The sequence below is a fragment of the Coffea eugenioides genome, unplaced genomic scaffold (genome assembly GCF_003713205.1).
Source record: "Coffea eugenioides isolate CCC68of unplaced genomic scaffold, Ceug_1.0 ScVebR1_1853;HRSCAF=2783, whole genome shotgun sequence".
Lineage (NCBI taxonomy): Eukaryota > Viridiplantae > Streptophyta > Magnoliopsida > Gentianales > Rubiaceae > Coffea > Coffea eugenioides.
The window spans coordinates 8,433-24,383 of record NW_020862286.1 but is presented as its reverse complement, the minus strand read 5'-3'; the positions used below and the strand labels follow the sequence as shown (position 1 = coordinate 24,383).

The 15,951-nt window shown below is 40.8% G+C and overlaps 1 protein-coding gene across 1 annotated transcript; it reads left to right on the top strand.

The window, feature by feature from the left end:
* Window positions 1-609: 609 nt before the first annotated feature.
* Window positions 610-1,161, top strand: LOC113755917 (protein DETOXIFICATION 54-like; the record flags this gene model as incomplete). The annotated part of the gene is made up of 1 exon (XM_027299778.1): window positions 610-1,161. A coding segment is annotated over one exon (552 nt), but the record flags the coding sequence as incomplete, so codon positions are not given.
* Between the last annotated feature and the right edge of the window lie 14,790 nt (window positions 1,162-15,951).

The following is a 15,951-nucleotide window of genomic DNA, read 5'->3' as shown; positions in this document are numbered from 1 at the left end:
GATATTTTATGTTGCTTTGGTGTATTCAAATAGCTTCATTAGATGATTGGTTGGCGATGACATAGACTGCATTGGTATGGCTTCCTTTTTTGCCGTTGGAGCAGATAAAATTTGCCTTGTGCATGTATCTGTTCAAGGATCATGTGCTTTTGGTCTGTTACTTTGTTGCATCACTTTTCCACAAATCCACTTGCCGCCTACTCAACTAAGCCCATACATGTAAAATAGGGCAACACAAATTGAGCATGGAAAAGTGTTCAGTCGTCTATTGCCTCTCCCTCATTAGCATGTCCATTGCTTCCTTTTCCTTTTATCCCTAAACAACTAGCAAATTTGTTACATGTGCCAGTCACTTACATGACCAAGTGAGTTGGACTTTTATTGGAGTTTTCGATTGACATTATAGATCAAAAAAGTCATTTATTAGTGACATTTGTGCATCTTTACGCATGTTGTGCTGGATTATGGAAAGTAATAGAACCTAATTGTCTGTAAAGTAAAACAAAAGATCATTTATATGGGCTATGACTGCATGATTAGGACTGAGGAAATCGATAGTCAATATTGATGCTAGTGAAGTTGTTACATTTAAACTGGTTGCCGACACAGGTAGGCAATGAGCTCGGGGCGGGGAAACCGTACAAAGCGAAGCTAGCTGCAATGGTTGCGCTAGCCTGTGCATTTGTTATCGGATTTGTCAACATTATTTGGACCGTGATGTTTAGGCATAAGTGGGGTGGCTTGTTTACAGAAGATGACATGCTCAAGGCTCTTGTTGCCTCAGTTTTGCCAATCATCGGGTTGTGCGAGCTTGGCAATTGTCCACAGACCACTGGCTGTGGTATTCTACGTGGTACAGCGAGGCCAGTGGTTGGTGCTCGTATCAACCTTGGCTCGTTCTATTTCGTGGGCACTCCTGTAGCTGTAGGCTTAGCCTTCTGGTTCCATGTTGGCTTCAGTGGACTATGGTTTGGGCTATTATCTGCTCAAGCTGCCTGTGCCATCTCAATTCTGTATGTAGTGCTGGTCTGTACAGATTGGGAAAGCGAATCTTTAAAAGCCAAAAAGCTCACTAGCTTGGAGTTGACACAGAAGCATGGTAATGATGAAGAGAAAGGACTTTTGATGAAGCAGAATGGACACACAGAAGATGTTCCCTAATTAAAAAGAAAAAAAAAAGAAAAATGATTGCAGGATTTTTCAGAGGTATGGAAATGTAAAGTACTTTCCATTTTTTTTTTAATTCCTTTGTGTTTCAGTTGCACTTGTCTGTATGGGAGGAACGTTTATGACACCTTTCTTGAGTTTTGTGATCTAAAGGCATGGGATTTTTGTAAAAGGGGCTTCTTTGTTTATACTTGCAGACGAAGAATGTTATGGTGGCCCGTACGAATTTTCCATTGTTTAAAGGCTAGAAACCAAATTTTCTTTGCTTTTTGTCTGTGTTAGTGCTGTGCCTTTATAAGGTAGACCCCATCCTTCTTGGTGCAAAATGTGTTGGTTACTTTTGATTTCTATGCTGCTTATATCTAGCACTAGCATTTCTTGGGGGAATTCGAGGCCCTCCAGTTGAGGTTCCGTCTAATTCCGTCCAACCATGTAAATTGATATAATTTTGGTGTAAATTAATGTATATCTTGTGTAATCGTGAGTTTATACCGAATCAGTTATATTCATTCGTGCACTAAAATTGTATAAATTTACATCAAAATTTTATCGTTTTCATAACTAGAGAGAACTAAAATTGGAGTGACCCCATTTCCTCCTACATGTCCTAAGTTTGTCTTAATAGATTCGCTTTGTTCTGTTGCTACTTCCTGCAGGAAAGAAAAACACCTGAGAAAATGACCTTTGAGTGGACTGGGCAACTGTACAGTGCTTTGGATAAGTGATTCCCGAGTGGTGTGACTGCCTGTTGCTGATGGGCGTGGACATAAAACAGTGCATGATTTGGCATTAGTTGCACATGGGGACTTTGGAAAGGAAATTTGTGGATGGGGTTATTGGTGTTCTGTTGGCGTCATTTGGATTTTGGAGAGACGAAAATGTTTGATGATAAGAAGTTAATTGTTTGTCTTTGTCAAATTTGACGTTTTTCGAACTTGTACAGACGAATTTGCATATAATTATTAACAAACGTATCAACTCTTTAAATGTGATCCCTAAGAGCTAATGGTTTGAACAAATTTTGGTAACGTCAGGTTAATATAATACTTGAAATTTGAGGTAGCAAAAAATTGTCATGTTTTTTTTTTTTTTTTTTAGTATAAGAGAGAGGTTTGAATTCAAAACCTCTTATTTATAATTCTTTCTATCTCTCAACCGTAATATTTAATTGCCATGCAAAAGAAGGAAAAAAATACCAACGCATTGAAGAATCATTTTGTTGCGAAACTCTTGAAGTCTAAATGAGGAAAAATTTAAAATAAAGTGAAAAAGCAACTTGCAGTCAACATCTTCGGCTGTGCCTGGCTGCACTGATGCGCTAACTGCTGTAGTAGCCACAACAGCGGTTGCTGCCCTTTTCGAACGTGGATGACATCCTTGTTGCCGGCGACTGGCCGCTAGTGGTGGGGATGATTGCCCATCATGATGGGTTGCGGTTGACCGTAGTGAAATTGGGTTCTAAAAATTGATATGGCAAGATTATGCATTGGGTGTTCTAATTTACAGTAACCGTTTGGATTGTTATTTTCTGGAGGTTTTATAAAAAAATGTATTGTAACATAGGAAACCTAGTATTTCGTGACAATAATTTTCTAGTCTTTTAAGAATTTTGTAAACTGCTATTATGGTAGATTCTATTGGGAATAATGTGATGTGTGCACGGATGGCGAGATGGATGGCGGCCTTGACTCAAGGCTTTCATAGAGACATTGAAGGCTTGAAGGATGTTAGTCAAGTTACCTACACATTGATCCAAGCCCACGAGGAGCCAAGTGATGGTTGTTAGTTTCGGCTCTAGCCCGCTAGTTAGTCTTTGTAGTTTTTCCAATTGAAGGGAGTCGGCCAACTGTTGGGCCTTTTTAGTCTTGAGCTGTCAAGTTATTGTTTGGATTAGTTACTAGTTGTAGGGCTTGTTGAGTCATGGGTCGGCCCACCTTGTCCAAGGCCTGGCCGAACCTTTATTTCCTTTTTACTAGCATTAGGGTTTCGTTAGTTTGCCAATATAAAGGCTTGCTTTGTAAGCATTAAGGGTAGACTCGATTGATTAATGAAATTGTCTTCTTTCGATTTTCTTCTTGTGAGAATTTCGTTCCTTTACTTGCTTTTGGCAAGGGTTCTTGAGCAATCTCGTGTTGTCCTTGATTGTTCGTCCGACCTATCCACTTGAGTATTCACCTCGATTGGAGTCGTCGTTCTACCACCTTAAACCAACTCGTGTCGTCCGTGTTGATTTTAGGTCCCGCAATCCAAGCGTTGGACAACCTCGCTAGATCCTTGGGCAAACGTGCTACGTGTCTCGAAACGTGTTGATCGAGGACCGTATCAGTTGGCTTCAGAGCTTAGGTGGAGGTATCTTTCGTTATATCCTTGTTTTTCGTAGTTGTGTCGTAGGGTTTTTGTGTTTTGTCCGCTGCCTTGTTTAAAAAATATATATATGTCACTGTTCACCGTACTGTTCATTATTACTGTTCACCGACACTGTTCACGTTACTGTTCATCCGAACACAAAATCTGTTGGTGTGTTATCTCTTTTGTGTTTGTGTCTAGTTTGTTGATAATTTTTGTCCAAAATTTGCCGTAAGGTTCTTGGTCGTTAGTCATCACTTGAGCAACAAGAAAACAAGTGGGGCGACGGCTAGGGTTTCGTTTGCGCTAGGGTTTCTTTGTTTCAAATCTGTCCAAGTATTGCTTGCTTCATCCAAGTTGTTTACTTATTTTTCAAATCTGAATTTTGGTAAAACTTGTTGGTATTTGTGAATCTTGAAGAGAACCTACAAGAATCTTGAGTTTCTTGAATTTCTTGACCACAATCTTGAAGTTCTTGAAGTTCTTAATAACTTACTTGAGAGTTCTTGGAGGATCTTGAAGGTTTCTTGTGTAGTCCATTCGGTCAAATCTTTGTGTTGTGTTGGTTTGTTACAGGAAAAAAAAAAAAAGGAACAAAACAGAAACGAAAAAAAAAAGAGAGAAGAAGGATCGGTTGGCAAAACGCAACAAGGAGAGAAAAAAAAAAAGGGAAGGCAACCCGAATTGTGGGAAGGAATTTCTATTTGCCGCAATCCTTCTGAGTAGAATTTTGAACCTTCAAATTGTACGAGAAGAAAGGGTTCCCAAAAAGGTTTCCTAAACCAAATCCTGATTTGCTGCAATTCCGTCTTGGAGTAGAATTTGAAGTTTCCTAACGTTGTTTACAGAAAAAGTTTCCAAAGGGTAGTCAAAAAACTAACTTGTTATCCAAATTTAATTAGGAAACTAAGTGGACAAGTTTGGATAACTCTCCATTCCACTTGACTAGTCCAGTTAAGATTATGAAACTTCCAAAATCCCGCATTTGCTTATTTCCTTTTCATTCTCGCGTATTCCAAATCTGTCCGCCTTAGGGAATTGCCAAAACCTTACACCATCGTGTCCGAATTGTTTCCAAATTGTGTCTTTGTTCTCGGTTACTCTGGTGCTAAAGTTGGGAGAACAAGTTTTGGATTTTTGCACGGTATTTCTCAACTACTCAAACCGGCAAGGTAAGGAATTTTGGTAAGTTTATTTGAGTGATACACGAGTGATGAGCACATACACGTGAGCTTGTGTGTCGTGAGGAATCTCTTTTTCTTTGCTAACCATTTTGGCAGGTCACGTAATCATGCCTAGGGAAGTTGCCTCTTACTCATACAACCAAGAATTCTTGGAGAATGAGCCTCTCAAGAGGAGGGGTTCCAAGCGGCCTACTCCCAAGCACTCTAGTTCCATGGAATCTAGTTCACAACATGAGTTTCGGGAGGAGATGGAACGTTACCGTGCTTCGCGTGTATATGAAGGGTATAAACGAGATTGTGCTGAATATGAGAAGAAGCAAAGAAGTTTGCGCCAAACCTCTAAATTGAGGTCCACCTCAAGCCAACGAGATTCATCTGAGAAGTGTCTTGACAATCAAGACAAGGAGTTTGAGAATTCTCGAATTGAGTCAACGCTTCGTAAATCGAGGGAAGAATTCCGAAGTCGGAATAAAGCATTGGTTGATTCTATGATGGAAAGACTTAGCCAAGTGTTGGATTCCCACTTGGAACAACTTAATCATGTGTCAACCGATGGTAATAAAGGGAAAATTCATCCTAGTCCCTCGTTGATTGAAGAGCCAAATATGAATGAGTTACAACTGAGCCATGAACATGAGCTAGATAGACAATGAAAATCAAACCTCATGTACAATGAGTGAGCAATGGTCCGAGAAGAATGGAGTGGGAAAAGGCAAGAATAATTTGGCCTTAGTGAAGAGTAAAAAGGAGGAGTTGGCCGTGTTTACAAAGGCTGAAAGTGTGAACATTTTGTTTGCTAACCAGCTAACATGTGTTTTGTTTAGTACCTCGTCTTTTGTGCAGCTTAAACAAAGTCAAGTAGAGTTGGTCATGGCATGTTCCATTCCCAAGTCACTTGAACACTTTGTGAGTTTCCATGGGGTTTGTCTTCTAGGAACTAAATCTCTTTGGTATCAATTCATGGAACAATGTCCATTCAAACCTGTCCGTGCCATTGGAGGATTCATTCGAGCTCATCTTAAAAGGGAAATTCCAGATTCTACTGCTTGTTCGCTACCTATGGTTCATTCTTCACCTTTGCCTTATTTTGAGCATGTTACTAGCACTAACTCTTGTTGCTCTTGTGTAGGTGTTGATGAGAAGTGTAAAGGACTAGCACTGGAATCTCAAGTTGAATCAAATGGTGGAAGGAATATTGAAGTGTCAAAGGGAGTTTTCTCATTTAAATCTTGTTCTACACCTTCTTACCATCTAGCTAATAATGTCCCATTAGTTCTTTAGCCGATTTCTGAATTGTTTCAAGTTGAAGGTTATTTTGTTTTTGTAGGTTGTAATGCTATCCAAAATTTCCCAACTATGATTAAAGACTTGCAACCCGATTTCGTCCTTATTCCTGCTAAAAGTGGTGCATATTCGTGCTTCTTCACATGTCCAAAAGCTGGTCACCACAAGCTTACTTTACCAACTCCAACTTGCGCAAATTCGTGCGAGTCGTATGGAGTGCGTTTCACTTCATTGCTGCCACTCATGTCAGGTGACAATATGACAATCCATGGCCGAAGGCTGCTAAAGAACTTTGGATTGCTACCTGGAATTTTCACGAGCCTTACACAAGCTCTTTCCTATCTTGGCACATGTCCTTGTTTGAGAGCCTCATGAAGCTGACCAAACGGCATTTAACTTGGCTCATGACCTTTTATTTGTCCCCAACGTGGCTGACCTCCAAGCGCACTGTCGATTTGTGGTGTCATACTACTAACACTTGTTAGTATTATTCATCTCCATCCAGATTTGAGGACAAATCCTTCTCAAGAGGAGGGGACTGATGTGTGCACGGATGGCGAGATGGATGGCGGCCTTGACTCAAGGCTTTCATAGAGACATTGAAGGCTTGAAGGATGTTAGTCAAGTTACCTACACATTGATCCAAGCCCACGAGGAGCCAAGTGATGGTTGTTAGTTTCGGCTCTAGCCCGCTAGTTAGTCTTTGTAGTTTTTCCAATTAAAGGGAGTCGGCCAACTGTTGGGCCTTTTTAGTCTTGAGCTGTCAAGTTATTGTTTGGATTAGTTACTAGTTGTAGGGCTTGTTGAGTCATGGGTCGGCCCACCTTGTCCAAGGCCTGGCCGAACCTTTATTTCCTTTTTACTAGCATTAGGGTTTCGTTAGTTTGCCAATATAAAGGCTTGCTTTGTAAGCATTAAGGGTAGACTCGATTGATTAATGAAATTGTCTTCTTTCGATTTTCTTCTTGTGAGAATTTCGTTCCTTTACTTGCTTTTGGCAAGGGTTCTTGAGCAATCTCGTGTTGTCCTTGATTGTTCGTCCGACCTATCCACTTGAGTATTCACCTCGATTGGAGTCGTCGTTCTACCACCTTAAACCAACTCGTGTCGTCCGTGTTGATTTTAGGTCCCGCAATCCAAGCGTTGGACAACCTCGCTAGATCCTTGGGCAAACGTGCTACGTGTCTCGAAACGTGTTGATCGAGGACCGTATCAGTTGGCTTCAGAGCTTAGGTGGAGGTATCTTTCGTTATATCCTTGTTTTTCGTAGTTGTGTCGTAGGGTTTTTGTGTTTTGTCCGCTGCCTTGTTTAAAAAATATATATATGTCACTGTTCACCGTACTGTTCATTATTACTGTTCACCGACACTGTTCACGTTACTGTTCATCCGAACACAAAATCTGTTGGTGTGTTATCTCTTTTGTGTTTGTGTCTAGTTTGTTGATAATTTTTGTCCAAAATTTGCCGTAAGGTTCTTGGTCGTTAGTCATCACTTGAGCAACAAGAAAACAAGTGGGGCGACGGCTAGGGTTTCGTTTGCGCTAGGGTTTCTTTGTTTCAAATCTGTCCAAGTATTGCTTGCTTCATCCAAGTTGTTTACTTATTTTTCAAATCTGAATTTTGGTAAAACTTGTTGGTATTTGTGAATCTTGAAGAGAACCTACAAGAATCTTGAGTTTCTTGAATTTCTTGACCACAATCTTAAAGTTCTTGAAGTTCTTGATAACTTACTTGAGAGTTCTTGAAGGATCTTGAGGATCTTGAAGGTTTCTTGTGTAGTCCATTCGGTCAAATCTTTGTGTTGTGTTGGTTTGTTACAAGTAAAAAAAAAAAAAAGGGAACAAAACAGAAACGAAAAAAAAAAGAGAGAAGAAAGGATCGGTTGGCAAAACGCAACAAGAGAGAAAAAAAAAAAGGGAAGGCACCGAATTGTGGGAAGGAAATTTCTGATTTGCGCAATCCTTCTTGGAGTAGAATTTGGAACCTTCTAAAGTTGTTACGAGAAGGAAAGGGGTTTCCCAAAAGGTTTCCTAAACCAAATCTGATTTGTGCAATCCTTCTTGGAGTAGAATTTGGAAGTTTCTAAACGTTGTTACAAGAAGAAAAGGTTTTCCAAAGGGTTACCAAAAACTAACTTGTTTCCAAATTCAATTAGGAAACTAAGTGGACAGTTTGGATAACTCTCCTATTTCCACTTGACTAAGTCCATTTAAATTAGGAAACTTCCAAATCCCGCATTTGCTTATTTCCTTTTCCATTCTCGCGTATTCCAAATCTGTCCGCCTTAGGGAATTGCCAAAACCTTACACCATCGTGTCCGAATTGTTTCCAAATTGTGTCTTTGTTCTCGGTTACTCTGGTGCTAAAGTTGGGAGAACAAGTTTTGGATTTTTGCACGGTATTTCTCAACTACTCAAACCGGCAAGGTAAGGAATTTTGGTAAGTTTATTTGAGTGCTTTGAGTGATACACGAGTGATGAGCACATACACGTGAGCTTGTGTGTCGTGAGGAATCTCTTTTTCTTTGCTAACCATTTTGGCAGGTCACGTAATCATGCCTAGGGAAGTTGCCTCTTACTCATACAACCAAGAATTCTTGGAGAATGAGCCTCTCAAGAGGAGGGGTTCCAAGCGGCCTACTCCCAAGCACTCTAGTTCCATGGAATCTAGTTCACAACATGAGTTTCGGGAGGAGATGGAACGTTACCGTGCTTCGCGTGTATATGAAGGGTATAAACGAGATTGTGCTGAATATGAGAAGGAGCAAAGAAGTTTGCGCCAAACCTCTAAATTGAGGTCCACCTCAAGCCAACGAGATTCATCTGAGAAGTGTCTTGACAATCAAGACAAGGAGTTTGAGAATTCTCGAATTGAGTCAACGCTTCGTAAATCGAGGGAAGAATTCCGAAGTCGGAATAAAGCATTGGTTGATTCTATGATGGAAAGACTTAGCCAAGTGTTGGATTCCCACTTGGAACAACTTAATCATGTGTCAACCGGTGGTAATAAAGGGAAAATTCATCCTAGTCCCTCGTTGATTGAAGAGCCAAATATGAATGAGTTACAGCTGAGCCATGAACATGAGCTAGATAGACAATGAAAATCAAACCTCATGTACAATGAGTGAGCAATGGTCCGAGAAGAATGGAGTGGGAAAAGGCAAAAATAATTTGGCCTTAGTGAAGAGTAAAAAGGAGGAGTTGGCCGTGTTTACAAAGGCTGAAAGTGTGAACATTTTGTTTGCTAACCAGCTAACATGTGTTTTGTTTAGTACCTCGTCTTTTGTGCAGCTTAAACAAAGTCAAGTAGAGTTGGTCATGGCATGTTCCATTCCCAAGTCACTTGAACACTTTGTGAGTTTCCATGGGGTTTGTCTTCTAGGAACTAAATCTCTTTGGTATCAATTCATGGAACAATGTCCATTCAAACCTGTCCGTGCCATTGGAGGATTCATTCGAGCTCATCTTAAAAGGGAAATTCCAGATTCTACTGCTTGTTCTCTACCTATGGTTCATTCTTCACCTTTGCCTTATTTTGAGCATGTTACTAGCACTAACTCTTGTTGCTCGTGTGTAGGTGTTGATGAGAAGTGTAAAGGACTAGCACTGGAATCTCAAGTTGAATCAAATGGTGGAAGGAATATTGAAGTGTCAAAGGGAGTTTTCTCATTTAAATCTTTGATACGTTCCTCGATCAACACGTTTCGAGACACGTAGCACGTTTGCCCAAGGATCTAGCGAGGATGTCCAACGCTTGGAGTTGCGGGGTCTAAAACCAAACGGACGACACGATTTGATTCAAGACGGTAGACGACACTCCGATGAAGGTGAATACTCCAGGGGAATAGGTCGGTAGAACAATCTAGGACAGGACGCAAGACTGCTCAAAACCCTTGCCAAAGCAAGTAAAGGGGTCGAATCTCTCTCTCAAGAAGAATCGAAAATATGCAAAACTTTATTGATAAAACGTCCCTTAAAACCTTACAAAGCAAGCCTATTTATAGGCTAAAGTGACTGAAACCCTAAAGGGACTAGGAAAGGGAAAAGTCGGCCCATGGTCTTGGGACAAGATGGGCCGGCCCATGCTCTTACTTAAACACTAATCAATTACTAAATAACTGCTAAGGCCTAAGGCCCTATTCGGCCAACTCATTTGGAGGCCCACTTGACTCTTCATGGGCTTGGGTCATGGTGTAGATAACCCGATTAAAATCCTTCAAGCCTTCGAGGTCTCTATGAGAGTCTTGAGTTAAAGCCGCTATCCATCTCGCCATCCGTGCACACATCAATCTTGTTCTACACCTTCTTACCATCTAGCTAATAATGTCCCATTAGTTCTTTACCCGATTTCTGAATTGTTTCAAGTTGAAGGTTATTTTGTTTTTGTAGGTTGTAATGCTATCCAAAATTTCCCAACTATGATTAAAGACTTGCAACCCGATTTCGTCCTTATTCCTGCTAAAAGTGGTGCATATTCGTGCTTCTTCACATGTCCAAAAGCTGGTCACCACAAGCTTACTTTACCAACTCCAACTTGCGCAAATTCGTGCGAGTCGTATGGAGTGCGTTTCACTTCATTGCTGCCACTCATGTCAGGTGACAATATGACAATCCATGGCCGAAGGCTGCTAAAGAACTTTGGATTGCTACCTGGAATTTTCACGAGCCTTACACAAGCTCTTTCCTATCTTGGCACATGTCCTTGTTTGAGAGCCTCATGAAGCTGACCAAACGGCATTTAACTTGGCTCATGACCTTTTATTTGTCCCCAACGTGGCTGACCTCCAAGCGCACTGTCGATTTGTGGTGTCATACTACTAACACTTGTTAGTATTATTCATCTCCATCCAGATTTGAGGACAAATCCTTCTCAAGAGGAGGGGACTGATGTGTGCACGGATGGCGAGATGGATGGCGGCCTTGACTCAAGGCTTTCATAGAGACATTGAAGGCTTGAAGGATGTTAGTCAAGTTACCTACACATTGATCCAAGCCCAATAGGAGCCAAGTGATGGTTGTTAGTTTCGGCTCTAGCCCGCTAGTTAGTCTTTGTAGTTTTTCCAATTAAAGGGAGTCGGCCAACTGTTGGGCCTTTTTAGTCTTGAGCTGTCAAGTTATTGTTTGGATTAGTTACTAGTTGTAGGGCTTGTTGAGTCATGGGTCGGCCCACCTTGTCCAAGGCCTGGCCGAACCTTTATTTCCTTTTTACTAGCATTAGGGTTTCGTTAGTTTGCCAATATAAAGGCTTGCTTTGTAAGCATTAAGGGTAGACTCGATTGATTAATGAAATTGTCTTCTTTCGATTTTCTTCTTGTGAGAATTTCGTTCCTTTACTTGCTTTTGGCAAGGGTTCTTGAGCAATCTCGTGTTGTCCTTGATTGTTCGTCCGACCTATCCACTTGAGTATTCACCTCGATTGGAGTCGTCGTTCTACCACCTTAAACCAACTCGTGTCGTCCGTGTTGATTTTAGGTCCCGCAATCCAAGCGTTGGACAACCTCGCTAGATCCTTGGGCAAACGTGCTACGTGTCTCGAAACGTGTTGATCGAGGACCGTATCAGTTGGCTTCAGAGCTTAGGTGGAGGTATCTTTCGTTATATCCTTGTTTTTCGTAGTTGTGTCGTAGGGTTTTTGTGTTTTGTCCGCTGCCTTGTTTAAAAAAAATATATATGTCACTGTTCACCGTACTGTTCATTATTACTGTTCACCGACACTGTTCACGTTACTGTTCATCCGAACACAAAATCTGTTGGTGTGTTATCTCTTTTGTGTTTGTGTCTAGTTTGTTGATAATTTCTGTCCAAAATTTGCCGTAAGGTTCTTGATCGTTAGTCATCACTTGAGCAACAAGAAAACAAGTGGGGCGGCGGCTAGGGTTTCGTTTGCGCTAGGGTTTCTTTGTTTCAAATCTGTCCAAGTATTGCTTGCTTCATCCAAGTTGTTTACTTATTTTTCAAATCTGAATTTTGGTAAAACTTGTTGGTATTTGTGAATCTTGAAGAGAACCTACAAGAATCTTGAGTTTCTTGAATTTCTTGACCACAATCTTGAAGTTCTTGATAACTTACTTGAGAGTTCTTGAAGGATCTTGAAGGTTTCTTGTGTAGTCCATTCGGTCAAATCTTTGTGTTGTGTTGGTTTGTTACAAGTAAAAAAAAAAAAAAAAAGGGAACAAAATAGAAACGAAAAAAAAAGAGAGAAGGAAGGATCGGTTGGCAAAACGCAACAAGAGAGAAAAAAAAGAGGGAAGGCACCGAATTGTGGGAAGGAAATTTCTGATTTGCGCAATCCTTCTTGGAGTAGAATTTGGAACCTTCTAAAGTTGTTACGAGAAGGAAAGGGGTTTCTTAAAAGGTTTCCTAAACCAAATCTGATTTGTGCAATCCTTCTTGGAATAGAATTTGGAAGTTTCTAAACGTTGTTACAAGAAGAAAAGGTTTTCCAAAGGGTTACCAAAAACTAACTTGTTTCCAAATTCAATTAGGAAACTAAGTGGACAGTTTGGATAACTCTCCTATTTCCACTTGACTAAGTCCATTTAAATTAGGAAACTTCCAAATCCCGCATTTGCTTATTTCCTTTTCCATTCTCGCGTATTCCAAATCTGTCCGCCTTAGGGAATTGCCAAAACCTTACACCATCGTGTCCGAATTGTTTCCAAATTGTGTCTTTGTTCTCGGTTACTCTGGTGCTAAAGTTGGGAGAACAAGTTTTGGATTTTTGCACGGTATTTCTCAACTACTCAAACCGGCAAGGTAAGGAATTTTGGTAAGTTTATTTGAGTGCTTTGAGTGATACACGAGTGATGAGCACATACACGTGAGCTTGTGTGTCGTGAGGAATCTCTTTTTCTTTGCTAACCATTTTGGCAGGTCACGTAATCATGCCTAGGGAAGTTGCCTCTTACTCATACAACCAAGAATTCTTGGAGAATGAGCCTCTCAAGAGGAGGGGTTCCAAGCGGCCTACTCCCAAGCACTCTAGTTCCATGGAATCTAGTTCACAACATGAGTTTCGGGAGGAGATGGAACGTTACCGTGCTTCGCGTGTATATGAAGGGTATAAACGAGATTGTGCTGAATATGAGAAGGAGCAAAGAAGTTTGCGCCAAACCTCTAAATTGAGGTCCACCTCAAGCCAACGAGATTCATCTGAGAAGTGTCTTGACAATCAAGACAAGGAGTTTGAGAATTCTCGAATTGAGTCAACGCTTCGTAAATCGAGGGAAGAATTCCGAAGTCGGAATAAAGCATTGGTTGATTCTATGATGGAAAGACTTAGCCAAGTGTTGGATTCCCACTTGGAACAACTTAATCATGTGTCAACCGGTGGTAATAAAGGGAAAATTCATCCTAGTCCCTCGTTGATTGAAGAGCCAAATATGAATGAGTTACAACTGAGCCATGAACATGAGCTAGATAGACAATGAAAATCAAACCTCATGTACAATGAGTGAGCAATGGTCCGAGAAGAATGGAGTGGGAAAAGGCAAGAATAATTTGGCCTTAGTGAAGAGTAAAAAGGAGGAGTTGGCCGTGTTTACAAAGGCTGAAAGTGTGAACATTTTGTTTGCTAACCAGCTAACATGTGTTTTGTTTAGTACCTCTTCTTTTGTGCAGCTTAAACAAAGTCAAGTAGAGTTGGTCATGGCATGTTCCATTCCCAAGTCACTTGAACACTTTGTGAGTTTCCATGGGGTTTGTCTTCTAGGAACTAAATCTCTTTGGTATCAATTCATGGAACAATGTCCATTCAAACCTGTCCGTGCCATTGGAGGATTCATTCGAGCTCATCTTAAAAGGGAAATTCCAGATTCTACTGCTTGTTCTCTACCTATGGTTCATTCTTCACCTTTGCCTTATTTTGAGCATGTTACTAGCACTAACTCTTGTTGCTCTTGTGTAGGTGTTGATGAGAAGTGTAAAGGACTAGCACTGGAATCTCAAGTTGAATCAAATGGTGGAAGGAATATTGAAGTGTCAAAGGGAGTTTTCTCATTTAAATCTTGTTCTACACCTTCTTACCATCTAGCTAATAATGTCCCATTAGTTCTTTACCCGATTTCTGAATTGTTTCAAGTTGAAGGTTATTTTGTTTTTGTAGGTTGTAATGCTATCCAAAATTTCCCAACTATGATTAAAGACTTGCAACCCGATTTCGTCCTTATTCCTGCTAAAAGTGGTGCATATTCGTGCTTCTTCACATGTCCAAAAGCTGGTCACCACAAGCTTACTTTACCAACTCCAACTTGCGCAAATTCGTGCGAGTCGTATGGAGTGCGTTTCACTTCATTGCTGCCACTCATGTCAGGTGACAATATGACAATCCATGGCCGAAGGCTGCTAAAGAACTTTGGATTGCTACCTGGAATTTTCACGAGCCTTACACAAGCTCTTTCCTATCTTGGCACATGTCCTTGTTTGAGAGCCTCATGAAGCTGACCAAACGGCATTTAACTTGGCTCATGACCTTTTATTTGTCCCCAACGTGGCTGACCTCCAAGCGCACTGTCGATTTGTGGTGTCATACTACTAACACTTGTTAGTATTATTCATCTCCATCCAGATTTGAGGACAAATCCTTCTCAAGAGGAGGGGACTGATGTGTGCACGGATGGCGAGATGGATGGCGGCCTTGACTCAAGGCTTTCATAGAGACATTGAAGGCTTGAAGGATGTTAGTCAAGTTACCTACACATTGATCCAAGCCCACGAGGAGCCAAGTGATGGTTGTTAGTTTCGGCTCTAGCCCGCTAGTTAGTCTTTGTAGTTTTTCCAATTAAAGGGAGTCGGCCAACTGTTGGGCCTTTTTAGTCTTGAGCTGTCAAGTTATTGTTTGGATTAGTTACTAGTTGTAGGGCTTGTTGAGTCATGGGTCGGCCCACCTTGTCCAAGGCCTGGCCGAACCTTTATTTCCTTTTTACTAGCATTAGGGTTTCGTTAGTTTGCCAATATAAAGGCTTGCTTTGTAAGCATTAAGGGTAGACTCGATTGATTAATGAAATTGTCTTCTTTCGATTTTCTTCTTGTGAGAATTTCGTTCCTTTACTTGCTTTTGGCAAGGGTTCTTGAGCAATCTCGTGTTGTCCTTGATTGTTCGTCCGACCTATCCACTTGAGTATTCACCTCGATTGGAGTCATTGTTCTACCACCTTAAACCAACTCGTGTCGTCCGTGTTGATTTTGGGTCCCGCAATCCAAGCGTTGGACAACGTCGCTAGATCCTTGGGCAAACGTGCTACGTGTCTCGAAACGTGTTGATCGAGGACCGTATCAGTTGGCTTCAGAGCTTAGGTGGAGGTATCTTTCATTATATCCTTGTTTTTCGTAGTTGTGTCGTAGGGTTTTTGTGTTTTGTCCGCTGCCTTGTTTAAAAAAAAAATATATGTCACTGTTCACCGTACTGTTCATTATTACTGTTCACCGACACTGTTCACGTTACTGTTCATCCGAACACAAAATCTGTTGGTGTGTTATCTCTTTTGTGTTTGTGTCTAGTTTGTTGATAATTTCTGTCCAAAATTTGCCGTAAGGTTCTTGGTCGTTAGTCATCACTTGAGCAACAAGAAAACAAGTGGGGCGCGGCTAGGGTTTCGTTTGCGCTAGGGTTTCTTTGTTTCAAATCTGTCCAAGTATTGCTTGCTTCATCCAAGTTGTTTACTTATTTTTCAAATCTGAATTTTGGTAAAACTTGTTGGTATTTGTGAATCTTGAAGAGAACCTACAAGAATCTTGAGTTTCTTGAATTTCTTGACCACAATCTTGAAGTTCTTGATAACTTACTTGAGAGTTCTTGAAGGAAGGATCTTGAAGGTTTCTTATGTGATTGAATTGGCCGAACACAAATCTGGAAAAACAATAGTCCATTCGGTCAAATCTTTGTGTTGTGTTGGTTTGTTACAAGTAAAAAAAAAAGGGAACAAAACAGAAACGAAAAAAAAAAAGAGAGAAGGAAGGATCGGTTGGCAAA